The sequence below is a fragment of the Caloenas nicobarica genome, chromosome 6 (assembly GCF_036013445.1).
Source record: "Caloenas nicobarica isolate bCalNic1 chromosome 6, bCalNic1.hap1, whole genome shotgun sequence".
In the NCBI taxonomy this organism is placed as follows: domain Eukaryota; kingdom Metazoa; phylum Chordata; class Aves; order Columbiformes; family Columbidae; genus Caloenas; species Caloenas nicobarica.
Window position 1 is genome coordinate 22726087 of NC_088250.1, and position 24506 is coordinate 22750592.

The following is a 24506-nucleotide window of genomic DNA, read 5'->3' on the forward strand; positions in this document are numbered from 1 at the left end:
TTTTCTTTATATTCTAAAAATGTCACTATCTTTAAAACTAAATATGAAAAGTAATTGGTCTTAAGCATTCTCTCAAAGAATTTGTGTAGAAAGGTCTTCACATCGGTCAAAGGGCATGACCAGATCTGCTTAGCTGAAACCACAAACGCAGCCTGTGACCCAATGCCCTTTTGTTATATCAGTAAGTGTACAGTCTAAAATATTTAAGTTAGAGGTGCATTCTACATCCTCCTTGAAATTCCTGCCTATTACTGCTACATGGTATATACCAGAAGTATTTCACTGCCATGCTTTTTTTAATGTTGCTTTCTGATTACATGCCTTGTTTCACAGTAAAAGAGAATGCATTTTGGATTAAAGCAATTAAAGACAAAAATGGTATTTGTGCACATCTTTAGCAGGTTTGTCCTTTCAAAATATACATTCTTAAAAGGACAAAATTATGGGCAGTCTTGCATGACTGATAAACAGCTTCACCTGATCCAAATTTCAATGTACTTGGTAAAAAGTTACTTAATTTCAGTTGCTGCATATCACTCTCCAGTTCTTGCAGTTTTCAGCTCTAGAAGTGCTTGTACTGTAGTAAGGACTATATTTTTCACTGTACACAAAAATGGTAGAATGATAGAAAAAATGGGATGGAAAAAACCTCAGGTGGTCTCTCAATATGCACAGGAGACTGGAATGCAAAGATATTTGGATTTGTGCTTTCTGCAAAAATTAAATTGTGCAGAAATATGCCATTAAATGCCATTAAATTTACAACTTTTTAATCCAGATATGGTGTATGTTTGTGAAAACACCATCTGTAGTGGACATGAAGAGGCATGTGGAGCTTTCTGTTAGTTCATTCTGCTGGGAAAACTAAGACACATTTTCAGTATTATCCTCTATAGTAAAGAAAATGAAATAACTCGAGAGTGTGGTACATGCAAGCTCTCCAGTTTTAATACTACTGAGAATGCTTCAGAAGTCTTATACATGGATCAGGTTAGTAGCCAAATTATATTTAATTGTTCCCTATGAGAAGACAAACTGGGAAACAGAACTATTCAGTGTACTGGTCATACTATGTTTTTACTCCTGATGGTGGGTATTTGTTAGTATAAATTTAGTGTTCTTCACAAGTCAGAAACTGGCATGATTTGATTCAGTATAATTTCTTACAGAATATGTATCTAACGAGAAAAAATTGTTCTGTGGAATTTTACTTGCAGAAACTAAACGCATCCAGCTCATCAGAAGGCAGCACAGTTGATATTGCTCCTCCTGGAGAGGGCGAGCAAGCAGAAATTGAAAGTGAAGAAGCTCTTGAACCAGAAGCCTGTTTTACAGAAGGTTGTAGAATAACTGTTGACTTAAGAGATGTATTAGTAAAATGGCATGATTACTAGGCATATTTAAGTTCTTGAGACATTCAAACCTGTTGGATCTTGATGAACTCAATACTCTTACCCTGGATTGCTGGAAATTGGATGTCAAAAAAAGGTTTCCTTAGGCTTTGAGTAACTTTATCTGCTTGGCCATTGCATACATCTTGTAAATAAGAAACTTCATTGACTTTTCTATTCTTAAAATGCTTTTCATTTGTTTGAAAGGACCCTTGAAATTTGGAACAAATTAATTTTTGTGAGACTCCAACAACAAATGGAAGTTACACACCAACTGTCAAAAATACTAATGTTATCGATATTTTGGATTGATTAATTATGCCTACTGTTGTCTGATTTCTCTGTCAATTACTTATCTGAATTCAGATATTCAGCATCCTTTAGAAGAGGATCTCAGTGTTTAATTTAAAAAATTATGATAAAATTTGTTAAACGTTCTAACAATGTTGATGCCACAGTAAATATTGACTTTGAAATAATTTGCATTTGGATACTAATATCTCTCAATCTAATGCAGGTTGTGTGCAGAAATTTCCATGTTGTCAAGTAAGTATAGAGGATGGCAAAGGAAAAATTTGGTGGAATCTTAGAAAAACCTGCTACAGCATAGTTGAGCACAACTGGTTTGAGACTTTCATTGTCTTCATGATTCTCCTCAGCAGTGGAGCACTAGTAAGTAGAAAAAAATGCAGATGCTCAAATATTTAGATATCTCCTCAGAAGCAACAGAAAAATTCAAATTTGCTTCAGAAAGACTTGTTTTGCTTGGAGCTGTATAAAACTACCTGCATTCCATCACTTCAGAATGGAGTGAAACTTGGCCCAAACTTGAAAAAGTTTGTTACATTTCACGTGTACTTTTTTAGTGATACTTCTGGTTTGCCACTGTAAAGCTGGCACAATTTTATTTCAGCCAGTGTAACTACTCAAGATTTAAATTGAATGCTGATTTTCAGCAGGTTCATCAAGGGATTTGAGTACAAAGGACTACTGCTAACTGTGAATATATAGCTAAATGTATGATTTGAAGTCCTTAATTCCTTCCAGGCTCAGCCACTTCTTGGATTCTGCTACAAAAGACTATACTGAAAAATGGGATAATTACTTCATTCTGTTCCTTTTTTGGAGGCAGGATAGGGAAGAGTGTGACAGCAAATTAAAGCTAACAACCACTTTCCAACAAGATTTACATTACCCACCTTTCCAGCTTTACTTAAGTTGGACATCTGCTACAGTATCAATGTGCATAGTGTACATTCTAGCAAATACATTGCTCTTTAATTTTACTTTTGGACATAAGTTTGATTGATGGTGCATAGGAATGTAAACTGCCTAACTGCCTTCTAGAATGGACTAGACATATCTGGAACAGATTTTGTATAAGCAAGGGTCGGTTTTGTCTGTGTATGCGAAAGTTTCTTGATACTACAGTGGATGAAAATTCATGGTTTATTTCTTTATTCATTAGTAAGATACTCCCAAACAGGGGAGCACACATCAAGTTGCTCCAATTTGTAGTATGGTTAAAGATGGGAAATATGTAAAATAAGAAGATGCAGAAGAACAAGTGGAAAGATTAGCTCTAATCTACTTATTTTTTATCATTTACTCCTCATCTGTAACATGTATATTCTGTGAAATGTTAGTAATACCTGAATATATTTTTTTCATAGGCTTTTGAAGATATATATATTGAACAGCGCAAAACTATCAAGACCATGCTGGAATATGCTGACAAAGTCTTTACATACATTTTCATTTTGGAAATGCTTTTAAAATGGGTAGCATATGGTTTTCAAATATATTTTACTAATGCCTGGTGCTGGCTGGACTTCCTGATTGTTGATGTAAGTACACAGTTTTCCATATTGTAAAATTCACTAAAGTCCTTTATGTCTTAAAACTTATTACTACTAAGTAATCTTTTCATAACCATGCAAAAATTATTCACATTGTATAGTTATACTGCATTAATAATAGCCTGCAGTGATCTGGACATGTTATTTAGAGTACATTTATACGTCAGAAGGAAAAGAATGGCTGGCCATAATTTTGTTCATTCTTCATGGTTAATAATTTATTTGCCAGGATGTATCAAACTTGAGATTTTATGAGGAAAAAACCCTAATTTTGAAACATGCTATTTTTAATGGACTCTGATCATACTACCTTATTCCTTTGCAAATACACATTGCACAAGTTTCTTCTGCAAACATTGTGGCTTTGAAAGTGAAACAATACATTTGGTCCAGATTTCATCTGAGTTCTCAGAACTTTGTCACCTAAAACTATCCTGTCATCATTTTTAGTTGAATAGAAAGACAGTGGCTATTTGGTCTAAAAAATAATTAGTTTTAATGGGCTGACAATCTGGAATAGTTAAATCAGCTCTGACTTGGCAGGGTTTATTACAGAAAGAATACAAGGTTTCTTGGCTGCGTTCCCAGCTGTGATATACTTCTGTGCAAAGGCCTTGCTTATGTTGTCAGAAGGGATCAAAGCTGGTTTTACTCCCAGAATATTTTGGTCTCTTGCCTTCACACATTATCTGACCCAGTTCATCGGCTATACATGTCCTCAGCATGGAACAGAGATGGCATCTCAGGGCAAATGTGCATTTATAGTAATTTTTTGCCTGAGCTACAGTATTTCTTGAGAAGTTTGCATAAATCCTGGTCCCATACTTATTCTTTACAAACATATAACAGAAATGTATTGGATTTGTGACTCCCAGAGGGAAAAAAAACCTAGCTAGACTGGCCTACAACTCACAAAGGCAGACATTCTCTTTTTTTAACCTGCTCAAGTTAGTTTTGTCTCACTGTTAATCTCTACCTCCGTCCTGAAAATCTGCCAGGGTGGAGCAGTGTGAATGGTTTTCTTAAGACAATGTTAAAACAGAAGACAGATGCTCCTTTCCAGAATTAAGAATGGACTTTTTTTTAATATAAAATACAACTCACGTTTTAATTATTCTTTTTGTAACATAAACAGATTATTCAAAGCCATACTCCATGGTTTATTAATAATAGTTTAGAGTCAGAGATGCTGTTAGCTGAACAGGCTCTCAGAATTCTAAAGAACATCATCATAAATAAAGCCGTTTATTTTGCCAACCTTCTTCCCATAATTTTTACTTTTATAAACAAAAGCATGACTAAATGAGTTTGGAACCTTCTACTTTTGAATTGTATGCGATGTTGCAGAAAGTGGTAAAAAATGTCTTTCTGTGCCCAAGGCTAATTCAGCAATTCCTTTAGCACCACCCGACAGCACTTGAAAGAAATATATGAACTCATGTTATCTTCCTATAGAAAAGCAGAGAATCTACACTGCTTTAACAGGCAGTTTAAACAGGTGTGATTCAGTGGCATGCTCCCAGTGAGAACACTGGTGAGCCCTTCTTCATTGGAAGTGACTGAAGTTAATCAAATTGTTTAATTCCATTCTCTAAAATTATTCAAGAGTAAACACTGATAGTCCTTTGGGGCTTTGACCTTCAATATCTTACATACCTGAGTCTCTCACTGTGAGAAAGCCATAGTTGCTCTCAGTGATTGTGACCAAATTAGATTTTAACAATTACACAAAGAAACGGCAATTTTCAGCTCTGTCAGTTTACAGCCATGACAGATGACGCTTGGTACATCTGGCTACCCCAGTTTAAGACCTTATCATGCCATCTCTCTGCCCCACTCTTCTGCTGGATGCAATAATATCTGTAGCAAGGAACAAATATTTGGGTGGTGTGCCTTTTCTACCCAAAATCCCAATCTGGTAATTTCATTCAGACATATTTATCAGTGGTTTAAGGTGAGAGACTGAATTTTGCATGCAGGCAGCTGAGAAGCAGAGACACATTTACTTTTTTGGGGGAGACTAATTCTAGCAGAAGCATCCAGTAAAGGCTTGAGACAGCAATGTCTTAACCCAGTAGAACTAGACGCTATGGAGCATGTAATCCTCTACCTTGGATCTATGTAGCATTTGAAACAAATCAGGTATTTGCCAAATACTGTGGGGCAGTAATGGATCTGTAAGTGGAATTAAATCTTTGACCTTTATGAAATTGCTCTTGCCTAATAAAACGCCAATGGGTACAGTTTTTTAACAATTAAATGTAGCAAAACAGCCCTTCAGTTGGGCTCGTTGTATGGTACATTGAAAGCTGGTCATATTGATGGCTTATATAATATTTCTTCATATAGGCAAAAGTGTTTCATGCGTATTTGTTAAAACGGTTAAAGTAATTTAATTAAACTGTGCTCTCAATCTGTATATTAGCTTTTCAGAACAATTAACTCAACAGCAACATTCTGAAAAAGATCATGGTCACATTATACTACTATACTAAATGCTGTATGCACTGAATAGGAGGACACTGCTGCCATGACAACTTCATAATAAAAATAAGAAGAAATAAGAAGATGAGCATATTGATGTGCTGGGAAGCTAGATACAGAAAGACACATCACTTTGTCTTCCTAGACAGTCTCATATGTCTTTATGTGTATCCTAACATGATACACTATGATAACATTGGATAATCCAGAAAGTAGGGAAATTAATTAATTAATTCAAAGAGATTTTCAGACGATATATGCACGAAACCAAAGGCTCTTGTTCAGCAAGTTATGGAACAGAATCCTAGCTTGCAGTTATGCCCCTAAACAAAATGAATTTTGAGGACTTGCCAGTAAAATGCCATAAATTAAGAATTATTCACCAAGTACATAAAGAAAAAGTGATATTATTGTAGCATAGGACCATAACATAAGAAAGGCGAGATAAGACATAAGAAAGGCTACATTGGGTCCAACGTCCTGTCTCCAAGAGAGTATAAAACGCCTGCCTTAGAAAATGACAATATAGTATCTCTCTTTCAGAAATAAGAAAAATCATTAATCACTCAACAGAAAGAAAAATATTTGGATTTTTTTCCCAAATATTGTAGTTTATTTTTATTCTTAGTTAAGTGTAATATCTGAACGCTTAAGCTGCATGAAAGACAGGTTAAGCAGTGTTGGAAGTGAGGAGGGCCAAATGCCACTGAGGACCTGGAATCAAATCACATACATTTGCCACTTCGGCAAGTAACACAGAATTCATATGTATCAAAATTTTAGGCCGAAGTAGAAATCAAGTCAATTCAGAGCTGTATGACCAGCGATCTGGCTCAGATGAAAACCCTGAATGAAGTTCCTGAGCAGGGCTAATTGTGACTACTAAGTTTCAAAGCAGTTTTTGCAACAGATAGTCTACATGAGAAGATTCGCACATGAAAATGTGGACATACAACCCTCCAGCTGTAGGAGATGAATGTAAAAATTCTTTCTACCATTATGAATTCATTTTCATTTCTTAAAATTACTGCTTCTGTGTACATTCTTATCTCAAAAGAAATTATCTGGTTTTCAGTGTACAGAGACATTTATTTTCTCACCTGCTATCAACAAAACAGGTGGAACAGATGACAGAATACCAATCTAAGGCTAAGAAAACCAGAGCAGTACTATATTTATCCTATATGTAAAACAGAATTAATATCAAATAATTCTAAGCAAATCTTTGCCTCCCATTTGAACTGTCCTTCAGAGGAAAATATCTTGCTTAGAATACATGAAGTATTCCTCTGTGAAATAACTTCAAGTTTATGATGTAAGGGAGCTAGCACCGTGGTAGGAAAACCTCAAATAGGTTGAAATGGAAAACACAAACTAGACTGGAAAATTACTTACAATCAGAACCTAAAAACTGCCAACAGACACAGTGCCACTGAAGTTACAGGAGCTACAGTGGTGTAAACAGCTTGTATGGTGACTTGTTTGCAAAAGATAGCTGAGACACAGCACTAGTTTGCAGAGAAAAGTATAAAATGAAGGAGCCATTAATGTGACTTTGATTTTAAAAGAAATGTCTTGCTCTCCCAGTGAGAGACATATTTTTAAAATATATATTTCATAGTTAATTTTTAATTAGTAAAATGTGCTGTCTTTACACTAAAGTTTATTGTCATGTCTGGCTGTCTTGTTGATGTGAGTGAATCAATGAATATTCTATTAAAAAATACAGAGAATTCCACATCTTGTTATCTCTGTAATATATTAAGAGTGGCTAAGGATAAAAAGAACTCCCTTAATGACAATGATTAATAACAATTAATGACGATAATTAATGTATGGCAGAAACAATAATGTTATCTTTTGTAAGTGAACAGACTTCAGTTACAGACTACAGAAAATCACTAAGATTTTCTTCTTAATATGCTTATAAATCACAGCAAGTTACTTTACAAACTTATCCATTACAGCAATAAAATAAGCCTTTACTTTGATAGAAAGAACTACAGCCTGACATATAATCTACTTGAAAGGTACAGTGATACGGATTCACCAAAATACTACCTTGTTAGATTAATTTACATAGCAACATAGTAATGAATAATCCATTTCTATCTGCTCTCAGATTGTCCTTTTGAGATATGAACTTGTAACTCTGGTGTTTGCGAATCATCTAATTGTTCTTTACGGATACAAGTAACATAGGAAAGCACCTCTTCGTATAATGGGCAAAATCTTGCCACTCTTATCAGTGAATGCCTATTTCTGTACAGCCAATTATTTGAAGAACGCTCTAGACTGACATACAGAAATGAACATTTGAGGGGTTTTTCAAGGACTGAAATATGCCTGCGTTCATTTATGTGTCTTCTATGCTTTTGGTGGTAGAACGGAATAAAATATGACTAAGGTTTTTTTTCCACATTCCCGTCTCAAAAACTGTTCAAAGTAAGTAAATTAAATTTTTTCACATTGACACTGTTTAAAACTCAGATCCATTTGAGAAGCAAATTATTTGTTCCTTCCTGAAGTGGACTGGTGTATAATAAAATCAGGATCTCACTAGTGTTGTAGATAATAAAGCACTTCCTGTTATAATGCTAGCATCTGTTAATATTTATCCCATAATACTTCCTATACTTAGAAAAGAAAAAAATAAATATTGAAAGAGTTGTTGCGCAAGTGAGAAAGTACCACCTCTGTCAATATATATTTCATAGATACCCTGGCTATTGTTGCTATGAACTGAGTGTTTGACTTAGAATTAATATCTATAATAAAAGCTAATTAACCACTACATTTTAGCATATTATTAGTGATTATAGATATTAATAATATTGTCAGTAGTTAATAAATTATTCTAATGTATTTAGAAATTTAAATTGCTTGGAAGGTTGAACCTGAATGAAGTTACTGAAAGCATGGCTATTTTGACTTTAAGTATTTCTGAAACTTTTATCCTTCACCAGCTGTGTGCTTCCACCTGACTGTTAAATCCTGTCCAGCTATAACAAACATTTAATAGCATATATTCCTTTTTCAAACATGTCTTCATGTGACCTCTCGCCTTTCCAGCAAGTATGAAAATTGTGGGAATGGGCCTCCAGTGTCTCCACAAGCAAGAATAGTGTTCTTCCATTTGTCACTGTTGATCTTTCTGCTGATTGAATCTGTATTCTTTTTAAATAAAAAGTGTAGAACAATTTTAATAATTTTTTTCTGTATTTTTATAGGTCTCATTGGTTAGTTTAATAGCCAATGCTTTGGGCTATTCTGAACTTGGTGCCATTAAATCGCTTCGGACGTTAAGAGCTTTAAGACCTTTAAGAGCCTTGTCACGATTTGAAGGAATGAGGGTGAGATAAAATGAATGAGTCTCAATGAATGTCTGCAGACAAACGTGACAGTAATGCGTGTTGCAAAGAACTCCAGAATGGGAACCCCTATACAGCTGTGTACAGCTTACATTTCTAAATGAGACCTTGATCTCACTCCATTTTCCTGCTCACTGCTACATAGTTGTGTTATCCCAGCCCCCTGACTGCTAATATTTCCATTGATTTGTGGACCTATATACAAAAGTAAAAGGAAATTAGAAATTTTAGAACTGAATGTTGGAGGGTTTTTTCCTCCAGTTTAGCTGGGGACTTTATTTTATAAATTTCTGCAGCTAACTTCTGTTCTTGGATTGTCACTGGTTCAGGGTGGAGCAGGTATGCCAGAAAACAAAACAAAACAAAACAAGGAGAAGAAGCTGTCAACAGTGACACACCAGAAACTAAAGCCTCCCTGTGGCTCCCTGTCTACCTGCCTGGGGAAAAAAATCCCACAATAAATGCTGTAGTATTAGGGGAAGGTTCTCTGAACAGATACCTGAAATAAGGATGGCATTAGAAGTATAGAAGGAGAGAGGTGGGAAATAATTTTCTCAGCTAGTGTTCTTCACAAGAATGCATCTGCTGCCATCTTACCTCTCCTCCTACACAGCTAAACCCTTGCTGTTAAGGAAATTATTATTTTCATACTCTGCCAGACTGACACACCCTCTCCCACCCCCCCGCAAACTATTACAAGCTGTCTGCTGGAAATGCAGACTATGCTATCTCCTGGAAAAACTGATGGATACAAAATTAACAAGTGAATGTCATTGACATATCTCCTTTTAATCTTTCACCTCAAAACACCCAGATGCTGCAATACACTTTATTGTCTGGTCACAGGCTTCCCAATAAACAGTGTGGTTCCTGTCTGGGTTGAGACTGCTGATGTTCCAGAGGTGGCCTCACTTGCCAGCACAGGGGAGCGTGGTGGCACATCACCATCACTGCCACATTTCCCATGATCTGCATTGCAAACGCGAATCCCTATCTGACAAATGGGCAAAACCTCTATTTAACTTAGACTACTTTCAGTCAAATGAGTGATTTAGAGAAGTACTACTATTTTCAAAACCATACACAAAAAACTACTGCAGTCTCTACCGATTAGGCAGAAAATTATTGCCTGGGTATCTGCAGCTTTCTTGTAGTTCAATCACAATAAGTGAGTAATAGAAAATTTTGGTAAAGGGATTTAATTTGATCTTGTACTGCCACTTGCCGATATAGAGTAGCTCAATTGTTTTAATGCAGTGAATGAAAAAAACAAAACCTAACAGATAAGTGTAAGAGCAACTATAGCATTTTAAAACCAAGACCTATAGCAGATGCTGTTAATAAAACCTAAACAAGATGTGCTTAATTATTTTATGTTGTTTGCAGATGCTAAAATACATTAGTGTCATTATATACATAAAGTTTCTGAGAATAAAATCATTAGTAATAATAGTTTTACATGCAGACATTTTTATTCAGTCTTCCACATCATCATTCTTTGATTTTTTCTGGTTTATTTTCTATTTATAGATTTTGATTTGTACTGTTGGAATTTAACATTTATTTCTCTCTTTTTCTTTAGAGCACACAAATTCTAAGAATCCATCTTGCTACTAACAGGTTTTCTTTTGCTTTTGGAGTTTTTTCAGACTTTTGCATTGTCTTGGTTTCCATATAATTTTATTTCTTGCTTTTTGCAATCTCATTAGTGTTTTTATTGAACTTTACGTAATGTTTTCCCATTAAATTTTAATGCAATATTTTAACTGTCTATTCCATATAAATACTGGTTTAACATTTTAAAAGTATTTTTATTTTTTTTGTTCATAAAATAAGTGGCTATTTTGTCTAATTTGTATACTAGGTGGTTGTAAATGCCCTTGTAGGAGCAATTCCATCCATCATGAATGTGTTGCTGGTTTGTCTCATATTCTGGCTCATCTTCAGCATCATGGGAGTAAATCTGTTTGCTGGCAAATTCTATCACTGTGTCAACACCACAACTGGTGAGATGTTTGATGTCAGTGATGTCAACAACTATACTCAGTGTGAGGAACTCATAAAAAACAATCAAAGTGCCCGATGGAAAAATGTGAAAGTGAACTTTGATAATGTAGGAGCTGGATATCTTGCTCTGCTTCAAGTAGTAAGTAGATTTATTTATTTTCTTTCTGTTCTTTTTAAAGAAGTCTAGGAAAAATGTGCAAGTTAAGGCTGTTAAGTAGTGGAATAATTTCTTCATAGCAATGAAGTGCAGCTTACACAACTGTATTGCATTTTTACCTGTAATTTTTGTCTTAGTAATAGTAACTTTCCATTCCAAGGCTAGGGAATACAGTCTCATCATGATGGTAATAATGTGGAAATAAACGAAAAAGGTACAAGAATCTTTTTAGTGCTGCACAATATAAACTTCAGGAATGCACTTCATGAGTCTTGCCATGGTGGACAAAGCTCAGAGTTCCCTCTAATCATTAAAAAGGTCTCTCCTTTCCTTTGAGAGCTCAGTTATCTTGTAAGACAAGAGGGCAGACAGCAGCTTAAAAAAGGGCAGACATCCTAACCAGCGTCTGGTCTGAAGTGAGCAACCACCGCCAATGCCTCCCACATAATCTGTTCCTAGGTATCATTACACATCCATAGCAACATCTTTCACAGTCAAAATCCATTATCTAGGCACTTTCAGCACTGTGAAATAATTTTTCTTTTGTCAACGGCATGGCCAAGGTAGAGTGGATTTTTCTTCATATTTATATTCATTTAAGGAACCACTTTGTAAGTTAGATGGTGAAAATAAAAATATATCAACCTGGTGTCTCCAATGCAGACATTTCTCTAACAGAGGCTTGATTTTCCAGACCTGGAAGTAGGTTTGGGGAAAGGAATCATAAATAATGCACCGAAAGTTTCATGTAGCATGCAGCCAATTCTTTATTATCATAATACTTGTGTAAGAGGTCTGAAATCCTCCAAGAGAAGTAGATACCCATGGGAAGAATACGGATAGTTACTGACAGACAGATCCTAATTGAGTATTAGGTCTGATTAATCATATAACACCTTCTGTTGACAGATGAACAGCACTTGCTACATTAAGAAGTACATAAAACTACAGAGACATTAAGCTGTGGGTAAAATAGGAAAATGTAAAATACTTTTATGACAAGAAAATACTCATGATTTATATCTATCATATTCCATTAGTGCTTGTTAAAGAGTGACTATAATATACTAAATAAATATTATGCTACTTATTATACTTGCGAAGTATTAGATTTTGTTGTATTACATGGCATATTCCTTCTATGAATTACTGCTACTTATACAAAGTCTGTAAATTATATTTCCTGTTCAATTCCTTTTCCTGTGTACTGTGATACAGAAACGTCTTTGTTCTAGGTACTTATACTGGTTAAACCATGACAGTACTGAGCATACCTTTTATTTATGCCAGAGGAATAAAGACCTTACCTTTTCACAGGCTCCTTGGGTTAGAATGGAGCTTCTGATAACTAATATCTGACCCAAAACACAAGCATGAAAGCAAGCATCTATGCTTAGATGATTGAGTTCTGCAGAATGGCTTGTCTATAACTTGACAAACAGCTTCACTGTATGAAAAGACATCAGAAATGTCATGGGATTGTTACTGCCCTGATATCACCAAGTTATCTAAGTATGATATGCTTGTCCCTTCTATACCGGAGCAGGTCCGTATCCATAGCTGACCTTGATTCCCAAATTAACTACCTGGCTTAAAATGTTTTGCCTCTCATGTGCTGAGTAGTAGTACTGAATGATTCTAATTCTCTGACTTCAGATTGTGTTGCTATCCTTGTACTTGAGATTAAAGTGATCCGTCGTACTACCAATAGTTGCCTCTGAAGTTGTATAAGGAAAACTTCTAGTCTCTTGAAGCTGCGTCTGAGTGTCATCTGTGTCATCCATCCAGATAGAGTTGGTCTTTAATTACTACATCACTACTGTGGACCTTTCATTCTTCTTCTCTTTATTTCTTTTTGTTCTGATTTTTCATTATTTTCCTTTTCAAATATTCCCTTCTGCCCTTTGCTTTTCCTGCAGAGATTATGGGATCATTGAGCATGTATCCTGTCACCTCTTTAGTTGATTGTCTCCACTAACGTTGTCCCTCCACTCTTCCGTATTTATTGCTCTGCTGAAACTCTGCTCCTCTTCTAATGATTCTGTGCAAAGTGCACCAAATAGCTGTCAATTGTCAGCTGACACAGAAACATCTCTGAAGCCTAGCTCCTAGCACACCTTCTTAGTAAATTTGTGTTGCACTGCAAGATTCAAGAGGATATGAACACTCATAGAGTGCAAGTTTTCTGCTGTGAAAACTAGCAGCTGTACCGAAGTACCAGAGCTACTTCTGCCAAGGACAGATGCAAATATACTCCTCGGGCTGGTCCCTCTCATGAATCTCCTCAGGAGAGATGCTCTGTATCTGTTCATTTCACAAGTTTTTTAGCTCTTTTTTTTTTTCTTTATTGTGAATAAGCTTGGTAACCTTAGCTAATGAGCAGGCACTCACACCTTCAACTAGCATGTCACACCAACCCTTTGGTGTTCCTCACAAAGTGGACATTCTCTGTCCATGAAAAACACCTTCTCAGAGCAATGATGGCAGATCTTTTTTACTCTTCATTCTACTTAGACAAAGTCTCTATAGGAACTCAACCCAAAGTCTTGTAAAAGTTAATCACAGCTCTCTCACAGTTCCCTTTTTGGTCTTCTATAAATCTTAGCCCTCAAGAACCAACATATATTTGGTTATGAACAGAGCCTATTCCCTTTAGGTATTTGGGATTAAAACATTCTTAAAAATACCATGCCAGTTCAGTCATAGCAAAAGCATTCAGATGCATGTTGGTATCTGTCCAGAAGTTGTACTGCTGACTCCATCAATTGATGCTGTAAACTTGATAAAATGGCTGTGACCATGAGTGATTACAGAAGATTCTACCTGAACATCTCCAGCATTAATGTTTATCTGAATCTACCATTCATCCACAAAGTAAGCATCTGTAGCTCCAAACACACTGTGCCCTTGCTGAGACCTTCAGAGACTGATTTTTAATATTTTCAGAATACCTACAAAATAATTTTTCAAAAAATAGTATCACTACGAGAAATATTTTATTATGCCTGTGTGGTTTATAAACTCAGATACGATTTCATTAAAACTTAAGGTCCAAATTCTGTGACCTTGTTATTTTCCACATTATGAATTTATATAGGGGAGATGAACAACTCTATTTTATTTCTAGGCTACTTTCAAAGGATGGATGGATATTATGTACGCTGCTGTTGATTCAAGAGATGTAAGTGTAAGACTTTCAAAGATCATCTGTTGGTTACATTCTGATATAGAATATAGAATTTAAACAACTACACATACAATAATATTAAGAATTATAATCAGCACCAATACATATTTTTAATGAGATATATTTAGTCTAGAAATGAACTTCTAGGTAATTTCATGAATCTTAGAATTTGTAGTGGGAAGAATTAACCCCACTTCCTTCTTCCTTCTGTTTAGTCAAATAAGTTAAAATAACTTAACTGGACTTTTTTTTTTTTTGAAAAGCTAATGTTAATTAAAAAAAAGAAGAGAGTTTTTAACTACTTCCTTTGGCAATCATGAGTATGAATTAATTTAAGATTATATAATGTAATTATAAATCTTGAATATATTAATCTTGTTTGATTTTTTTAAACTGTGCATTTCATTGTTTCATTAGATTGAACATTTATGTTATCTAGCTATTTAAGTGTGATAAGATTTTAAGGTTAAAGATCCTCTATTAAGTTTTCTAGGGAATAGAATTTTATTTTGGCTACAAAGCTAAAAACTATGTTTACTTTGTACAAAAAAGTGCCACGCAGAGGCCTGAACTAGTTCCATGCAACCTTGGTTATAGCCACATTATTGATATTCATCATCACACAGTGAAATTCATCTCCCAGAGTAATATATCCTGTTTCATTAACCTCAGCATTTCTACACTCGAGCACATTGTGCGGCAGAGGTGCACGTGTTGAGACGTGGAATCCTGAAGAATCAAGACAATAACAAAGTCCTCCTTAGAAATTTGCCTCAACTTAATGGATTTCATAAAACATATAGTCACTAGAAATTAATTCAAAGCATCTGTTCTTAGCTGAATGAAAGAACACTCATGTAACACCAAAAGAGTTTTAGGGAGATTTAGGTGATAGTTAAATTGATTGATTCTTCTGCATGAAAATACGCCAAACACAACACAAAATATTTAGATTTGTGCTGTTAAAATTTTAATTACTAATGACTGCTTCCAGTCCCACATTGCTTCTTTCTTCTATACAAGGAACTTTGTGTATACGCACATACATACACATCGGTGTGTACATTTACTTTAAAACTTCATATGAGTAACCATTCTGTCAGCTTCTGGTTCTCCAGTTATTGATTGGAATGCATATGCTGGGTCTTTTCAATAACTGCGTGCACTTTATAACTTTTCTAGCTGAGATAGCACATGCCTATTCATAAATTATATACAGTGCTTTTTATATCTAATATTCTCATGGCTAATAATATTTATAATATTTTGTAGGTAGAAGATCAACCTAAGTATGAGGATAACTTGTATATGTATCTTTATTTTGTCATCTTTATCATATTTGGATCATTCTTCACCTTGAACCTTTTCATTGGTGTCATTATAGACAACTTCAACCAACAAAAAAAGAAGATAAGTATTTAAAATGTTTTCTGCGTGCTACGAATTATTAGCTATAATGAATTAATAACTTATTTGTGTAAAGCTAATAACAATCAAAAGTTATTTCAAGTCCTCAAATAAATATATATATTTTTTAAACATAATCAGTGTTAAATCTGTAAATACGATTTTGGCCTTTGCATTTCAGCATTTTGACAAGAGAAGAGGAACAAATCATGCTTAGGTTCATAATAATTTTCAAATTGTGTCAGAGCTAAAAAGAAGATGCAAAAAGCAAATGCGCATTATTCTTTTTGTTAGATGTACTGGCTGCCATGGAAGAGTTTCTTTCTTTAATTAACTTTCCAGAACTAAGATAAATTAATTTTGACACTTAATGAAGATACAATATGACACTGTATTCATATAGCAGGTAATAGTTCTGCAAACTGATTAAACAGTGGGTTAAGAGTAGGTCAAATAGACCTCACACGAACAGGCATATAGATACAAGTAAAAATGTGTACATAAGACCACTATTTTTCTAACACTTTTGTGAGAAATTAGGTGAACTTCTTAGTCACAATCTGTAATCTATTAGAAATAATAAAGCAAATGTGTGAAAGAAAGGATATTTTTTCTGTATGTATTTGACATCCAGGTATGTTTAAAATAATTACATTGATAATGCATATACTTTTATTTAAAATAACTTTAAAAATCTAAAAATACAAATAATCACATTTAAAATATTTTGAAGCCGTAAAATTTTTAGCCTTCAACTGCCAAAAAAACTAGAACCTAAGGATAATTCTAAATCTTTGCATGCTGTGAAAAAGCAGTTTCATATGATTTGGTTTTATCCCATCACCAAAAAAAAGCCAGCAGTGCCAAACAGAATCTATAGTAGAAGTTAAGTGTGAACTACAGAAATTTTTTCCTTGTGAAAATATTCTTTAGCTTCTTAAGAGAGCCATAAACACATCTGGGGCTATTTCCTCAGTTTCAATCAATTATGCCATGCTTTGAGCTTTGAAATCCAATTTAGCAGACAGTGACTTTGACATTGTGTTTCCATTTGACTTAGTTCAGACTCACCAATAAGCACAATTTACTTTATACTGAAATTCAGTCAATCTGTTGCACATCTGACTGGAAGCATTTGCATCTGCAAACAAAAGCTAATCTGAGTTAGTCACAGTTCCAGTGGTGTTTTAATTAATAATTTGCTACGGCATTATTTGGATTACTTTTCTTAAGTTTATATCAAAGGTACTTTTTTTCTGCTGTCATCAAAACCCTCAGATTAGACCCAAATGCTCTCTGTTGACACAACTTATGCCTCAAAGTTACTTCACTTTAAGACCTGGCCAGCCATAATCCTAGAAGTCTATCTAGACTTCAGGACATGTAAGGCACCAGTTAGGCTCCTCTGCACCAAACACATCCTAATGAGCAAGATTCTTAACAGTATCAGTACAGTAAGAACCATTTCAGCCAGATCAGCAAAAGTGAGTACGAAGACACTGGAAAAACTCAACTGTCAGCCTGGCAAGGCACTGGTAAGGAGTTTTTTGTGTGTTAGGAATCCGTATGAGCACCCACACTATAAATACCTGAAAAAATTACTTTTGTTACATAAATCAAATATTTGTAATATATGTATTACATATATTACTATATGTATTACATTACAGAGAGCCATACTTCAGTTAAATGTTGTCTGGTGGACATGATAGTAATTAGTTTTGATATTATTTCTTTACTTTGGAGGTCAGGATATATTTATGACAGAAGAACAGAAGAAATATTACAATGCAATGAAAAAACTGGGATCCAAAAAGCCACAGAAACCTATACCAAGGCCAGTGGTAAGAGTTATTTGATTTTAACACCTCTAATATTAAACACTCATTTGGGATATGAGTTTAACCAACAAGAGAAGTTTATATATCTGGAAAGAAAATATTTTTCCATTTGTTTTCTTGTAAAGGTAGAAACTGTTGTTCCACTTTTGTAAATTCAGTAGACTAGATCATTCATGTTTCATTTAAAAACATACACTCTGAAGTATGAACTGTAGGATTTAGTAAGGTTAATGTGATAAATTTCATCATTCCCTGCCTAAGTTCTAGAAAAGTACAGTTGATTGGTTGATCATTTATTGGTTCTTGTTGCTCATGGATAAACTTCGTTTTCTGGTTTTTCTCCTCCCAGAGAACTTGTAGGAAACGGGGATGCACTGGCCCTTGCTGCTGAAGACAGAAGGGGGCAGTGGTCACCTAATGTGAAAGAGAATGACAGATACAGATAATCTTACAGAATAAAAGAATGCCCTAAGGATTAAAGCATAAACTAGGATAAATTTTTCTCTAAAATAAGAAACTACTCTGTTATTTACTGAACTTCTACAGTGTTTGGAAAAAATAAAATACTTGTTGCACCTTATGCACTAAGTGGTTAAAAATAGTCTAAGGAGAGACATATAGCAATAAACATTTAGCTAAGTACTAAGGGAAAACTAGGATATTGCAGTTGTGGTGTGTTCGAGACATGCAACTACAGCAGTCCAGCAATCTCACCAAACACAATTAGTTTCAGGAAAAGAGACACATCTCTGGGGGGTAGTATTCTAAAAATAGCTTAGAATAAAGATAAGAAAATGAGTTTCTATTTGGCTGGTACTCTTGCTGGGTATCAAGTTATACCACCTTTTTAACACCAATAATATAAATTTTTAATGTTATTACTATTATTATTGCATTGTTTCCCTTCAGGCAATAGTGGTACAGTTCCTGATCCCCTCTAACAGGGTGAGAAAGAAGCCAACATAGGTTTGATGAATACTAACAGATGTATTGTGAATGGGTTTTGCTCTGCACTCCTAAATCTTGCAGGGACTTGCTTTCCCATTTGGCATGTGTAAAGACAAATATTTTCAGAAGCATAAACTGTATGCCATCTTTGTTCTTGCAGAACAAATTCCAAGGCATGGTCTTCGATTTTGTAACCAAACAAGTATTTGACATCAGCATCATGATACTCATCTGCCTTAACATGGTCACAATGATGGTAGAAACAGATGACCAGAGTAAAGAAATGGAAACAATTTTATCCCGGATTAACCTTGTGTTCATTATCCTTTTCACTGGAGAATTTGTCCTGAAGTTGATTTCACTTCGCCATTACTACTTCACTATAGGCTGGAATATTTTTGATTTTGTTGTTGTGATTCTCTCCATAGTAGGTAAGAGCAATTCCCTTTCAGGAACGAACTAGTGGGAGGAAAATGAACCTTTGTTTTGAGAATGTTATGATACTGAATATGAAATTTTCTGTTTTACTATATGATTTATATGTTGATTCAGATCTTCATACGTGACAGCATACAATATATGCAATGTTGCATGTAAGATTTTTATCTCTTCCATTAGAGTCACTATCATCTCCCACATCACAAGACGTAAAGGAACTATTTGGCATATTAGATTAACATGCACAAATATAGAGGAATGTTTAGTAGTATATGCAAAGTAACCACAAATTTGCTTTCAGTACTAAAACTTAAAAGTACCTGAAGGGGATGCAATTTTTAATTGCTTTTGCTAAATAAATTCTTGGTGAATATTTAGATTTTTGTCAGCTAAAAGCTAATGACTCTTCAAGGTGCAAACTAGTTGTGTGACAAAACTTAAGTCTTAAAGAGTGATGCACCTGAGAGAGGCTGTGCTGATACAGTGTAGATCTTCAGGTTAAAAAAAAAAATAAATAAAAATCACTCATTTGCAGAAAGTAAGCCAATAGAGTTCTTCATAAAAGACAGTGGTAACAGACTCAGCTTGAAGAACTGAGAGAACTGGGTTTGTTCAGCCTTGAGAAAAGAAAGCTCAGGGGAGACCTAATCAGCATGTTCCAGCATCTAAAGGGTGGCTACAAAGAAGATGGAGACTCCCTTTTTACAGGGAGTCACATGGAAAAGACCAGTGGAATGCATACAGGCTACTCCTGGAGAGACTCCAATTGGACACAAGATGGAATTTTTTTCATGATGAGAATGATCAGCCATTGGAACAATCTCCCCAGGGAAATGGTGGATTCCTCAACATTGGGCACTTTCAAGATTCAGCTGGACATGGTGCTGGGCCATCTTGTCTAGACCATGCTTTTGCCAAGAAAGGTTGGACCAGAACTGGAGGTTCCTTCCAACCTGGTTTCTGTGATTCTATGAAATAATTATATCTAAGACAGAAACTTCTCTTTCCAGGCTGCTTTAGGAATAAATGAGAGCTTAGACAGACACCAGCTACCTTGTCACAAGCAGTCATTTTTCTTTTACTTATTTCCATTCTCCTAGATAACGCTTCAACTTAAGGAAGGTGCTATTATAACAGCTTTCAATAAAATGTAATAACTTGTATGAGGTTTTGCTATAACATTGACTCCCTATACTGATTGTTTTGGAGACAGCAATAAATAAATCTTTCTATAGGTAATCAAAGAATAAATTTAAAATTATCTTATAAATATTATCTTTTTTTTCTCTAGGTATGTTCTTAGCTGAGATGATTGAGAAATATTTTGTGTCCCCCACACTGTTCAGAGTCATCCGACTTGCCAGAATCGGTCGAATCCTGCGTCTCATTAAAGGCGCTAAGGGAATCCGCACTCTGCTTTTTGCTTTGATGATGTCTCTTCCTGCTCTGTTCAACATTGGGCTGCTGCTGTTCCTGGTCATGTTTATCTATGCGATATTTGGCATGTCCAACTTTGCCTACGTCAAGAGGGAAGTTGGGATTGATGACATGTTCAACTTTGAAACGTTTGGCAACAGCATGATCTGCCTGTTTCAAATTACCACATCGGCTGGCTGGGATGGTTTGCTTGCCCCAATTCTTAACAGTGGAGAGCCAGACTGTGACCCCCATAAAGACCATCCAGGAAGCTCTGTGAAAGGCGACTGCGGCAACCCTTCTGTTGGGATTTTCTTCTTTGTCAGCTACATTATCATCTCATTTCTGGTAGTGGTGAACATGTACATTGCTGTGATTCTGGAGAACTTCAGTGTTGCTACTGAAGAAAGTGCTGAACCCTTGAGTGAGGATGACTTTGAGATGTTCTATGAAGTCTGGGAGAAGTTTGATCCTGATGCAACACAATTCATAGAATACAGTAAGCTGTCAGATTTTGCTGCTTCGTTAGATCCTCCTCTTCTAATAGCAAAACCCAACAAAGTCCAGCTTATTGCAATGGATCTGCCCATGGTGAGTGGTGACAGAATTCACTGCCTTGACATCTTGTTTGCTTTCACAAAGCGTGTTTTGGGGGAAAGCGGGGAGATGGACGCCCTCAGAATACAGATGGAAGATCGGTTTATGGCATCCAATCCTTCAAAAGCTTCCTATGAACCAATTACAACCACGTTAAAACGAAAACAGGAGGAGGTATCTGCTCTCATTATTCAGCGTGCTTTCAGATGTCATCTTTTAAGACAAAAAGTCAAAAAAGTGTCTAGTATATATAACAGAAATAAAAACAAAGGAGATGGACCCGTTATAGAAGAAATAATTATTGATAAACTAAATGGGAACTCCACTCCAGAAAAAATGGATGAGAGTTCCTCTACAACTTCCCCACCTTCTTATGACAGTGTAACAAAGCCAGACAAAGAAAAATATGAAAAAGATAAAGCAGAAAAGAACTACAAACGTAAAGATGTCAGGGAAAATAAAAAATAAAGATCTAAGAATTCTGCTTGTGGGACTTGTTTACAGCCTTTGAGAATGAAGCATCAACTGGACTCCTGCAGGAGGTTTATGCCAAACTGACAGTTTTTACACATATATAAAGTGTGTGTGTGTGTGCGCGTGTGTGCGTATATATACGTTATGTACATACTTAAGGCCAGTGCCTATAAGAAAACAGTGAACCTTCATCATCAAACTGTGACTCTGTGAATTGGGGTACCAAACTTGACAGGAGGTTACTGATTTCACTACAGCTGACACTGCTAAAAAAGAGAGAAAAAGTGGCTCCACAGAGAACATGGAGCATGAAATACGTGCAAAGCGATACTGTTTTGTGTTTCACATACTGCCAAACACGTAGAACAGTGCTTCTCTTCACTGTTTGTAATGCAACTGCTACATTTGTCATATTTTTACAAAATCAGTATTAATGTATTTATCATTTTTTAATTCACAAGTTGTTTACTATTATATGTGACTATTTTTGTAATAAGTTTTATGTTGGGAAAAGAGGCATGAGGACCGGGTGTTCTACTCTCAGATTCTCTATAATGTACAGATAGAAGTGATTTGCATAGGCATGCTCCACTTGTCAACCATGAGTATATAAAAATATGACATTGCACAAAGCTAAAGATTTTAAGAACATCCATGTTTCAGGGTTGCTCTTAAATTTGAGGCATTCTAACTACTTGTATGGCTGCATCCAGACTATGTGCACCCAGATTAATGTGCCTGGAAAGCCTACTCTAATTTACAGGAATCTGCAATGACTTTTTTTTATGCAAATCACTAAAAATGAACAACTTGTTTCTAAAAAAATGTTCACAGCTTAAAAATTATCATGTGGTTTCTGCAATGGAAAAAATAGCTTCACTAAAACATACCTGAGAGTTCTTTTGTTTTGTTTTGTTTTGTTTTTTTAAACAGCTCAATTTTTTCCCTAGACTGTTCTTTAGTTACCGTCTTCTCTCACTATGGCCAACATTCAACGAATCAATAAAATACCCTTCTTCATGTAAATATTAATGGTATACTGTCGTGCATATTTAAGCATAGAAATAAATGGCTTTGCCACATTGAATTGCATCAGATATGTACCACAGTATGGGTAATTCGCAAGAGCTCAACAGGATATGTTGTATTCTGTGTCATTATAGATAGTTTGGAGAGTATCACTGGTGCATGTCACTGCTTTTGCTGCTGTATCTTGCTCCTTCCACTGCCCACAGTCTCCACTACAGGAAGCCACGTGTCAGTGGTAAAATGAAGCAAATTGTCTCATTCTTGCAAATCATTAAGCAATAGTTCGCAGCTATTTATGAGCTTCTTTAGTTTTGCATTTTAAATTTGAAGTGGCTACTATATGGTATAGAATCAGACTGTACAGGCCATGTTGCAAGCTGTTTAACCTGTTGAAAATGTGGTTAGCATATATAAATGATGTAAAGAAATACCATTTGGCAACAGTTTTGTATATAAGAAAAGTGTCTTTAAACTTTAGATCACTGTTTCTTATATTTCTTTCCTCATTCACTTGGCTTACTTTCTAACCACAGTAATTTCAAACTGGCATCATCACACTATGAGAAAAAAAAAGTGAGTGCTTGTAGACTATCTCGTTTTAATATTATATTTGCATATATTTCAATGTGAAGTAAAATGTGTAAATCTGGAGCCCAGCTTGCTTCCGAATAGTTATATCTGGTAACAGGACATAGCAAGGAAAGTATTAGGAGAATGTGCGAATTTCTAGCACCATTTGCATCAGAAGTTCCAAGATAGTCTCATCGTTCATTAAATCCTTGCTATCTTGCAGTGTATGTTTACATAGCCTATTCTTATTCTTTTTGATTCACACTGCACTAGACTTATACAAATAGGATCCACAACATTTCCCAAGAACAAAATGGCACATTTGTATTATCAAAGACATCAGGACATCTTGTGTTTCATACACAAGCTAACATTAAATGTAGAATCTTTCTTTTACAAATGCTTTCGACTTGTAATGTGTTGGTGAAATGCATGCAAGAAATTGTTATTATCATAAACAATGTAAACAATATTATAAATGAGCCAAAAAAATAAAGATTTCATTTTTTATTGTATTTCTTTTTCTTTGTCTCTGTCCTTCTGTTGGTTAAAGCAAGAAAAAAACTGGCCTGGGTACAAATAAAGAATGCTTTCTTTATCACTAGAGCTAAATACTTTATTCTTCACACTTTAGCTTTTTTTAATGTAAAGCAATTAAAAAAAAATTTGAGAACTTTGACCACACTCCATTGCTTCCTACTTTTTTGTCACCAGCATACTGTCTGGGGAAAACACAGGACACCTGCACATTCTGCCCCTACAGTCTTTCTGTCAACCCTGAAGAGCCCTTTCAAACCATAAAGGCACAGCTCAGTATCTAAGGTATTACTTTAGTTTGCCACATTGCTGCTACCAAAGCTCCCCATGCTTTACAAGTCTTAAATATGCAAACTCTCAAACAAAGTTCCTCTGTTTGGTCCTGTCTAACATTCAGCCAAAGGGCTCATTGCAAATAGATAAAAGTTGTTTATAATTGTACAGTGATTCTTTTTATTCCAATAATTCTCAAAAGTAATAAATGTCATTTCACTTGATCTCACAAGAAAGAGATTGCACTGAAATTCAGCTCTGTTAAGTAATGTTCATAGTCATAACATCCATACAGTAACTCTTGACATATAATGGATGTCTTCATGATGCTCAAGGGCAGAAAGATATAGTACATTGAAACGCAATGTTGGTTTATCGAATTTAAAATATTATATTTCAAAATTAGTAGTAAATAGAATATTCCTGGAGTTTCCTTACGGGCATGTTTTCAGTGTTTTCTTAATCTGTGGATATTATGCCATATTAGCCATATTTTGGCCAAGTATTAAATTGCTTGGAT

The 24506-nt window shown here is 35.1% G+C and overlaps 1 protein-coding gene across 14 annotated transcripts in view; it reads left to right on the plus strand.

Annotated features, from left to right (window-relative positions):
* LOC135990081 (sodium channel protein type 3 subunit alpha) overlaps positions 1-21571 on the plus strand; it is a 59637-nt gene extending 38066 nt beyond the window's left edge. For 9 of the 14 annotated variants that reach the window (XM_065637428.1, XM_065637427.1, XM_065637431.1 and 6 more), the window contains exons 17-26: positions 1218-1338; positions 1909-2063; positions 3065-3238; positions 8965-9087; positions 10970-11251; positions 14397-14450; positions 15729-15866; positions 17603-17707; positions 18813-19083; positions 20382-21571. In XM_065637428.1, the coding sequence (XP_065493500.1) occupies positions 1218-1338; positions 1909-2063; positions 3065-3238; positions 8965-9087; positions 10970-11251; positions 14397-14450; positions 15729-15866; positions 17603-17707; positions 18813-19083; positions 20382-21571 (2613 nt within the window). Of the gene's footprint in view, positions 1-1217; positions 1339-1908; positions 2064-3064; positions 3239-8964; positions 9088-10969; positions 11252-14396; positions 14455-15728; positions 15867-17602; positions 17708-18812; positions 19084-20381 lie in introns of all 14 variants that reach the window. The other 5 variants (XM_065637441.1, XM_065637432.1, XM_065637439.1 and 2 more) reach the window with 2 other exon arrangements.
* The last annotated feature ends 2935 nt before the right edge of the window (positions 21572-24506 follow it).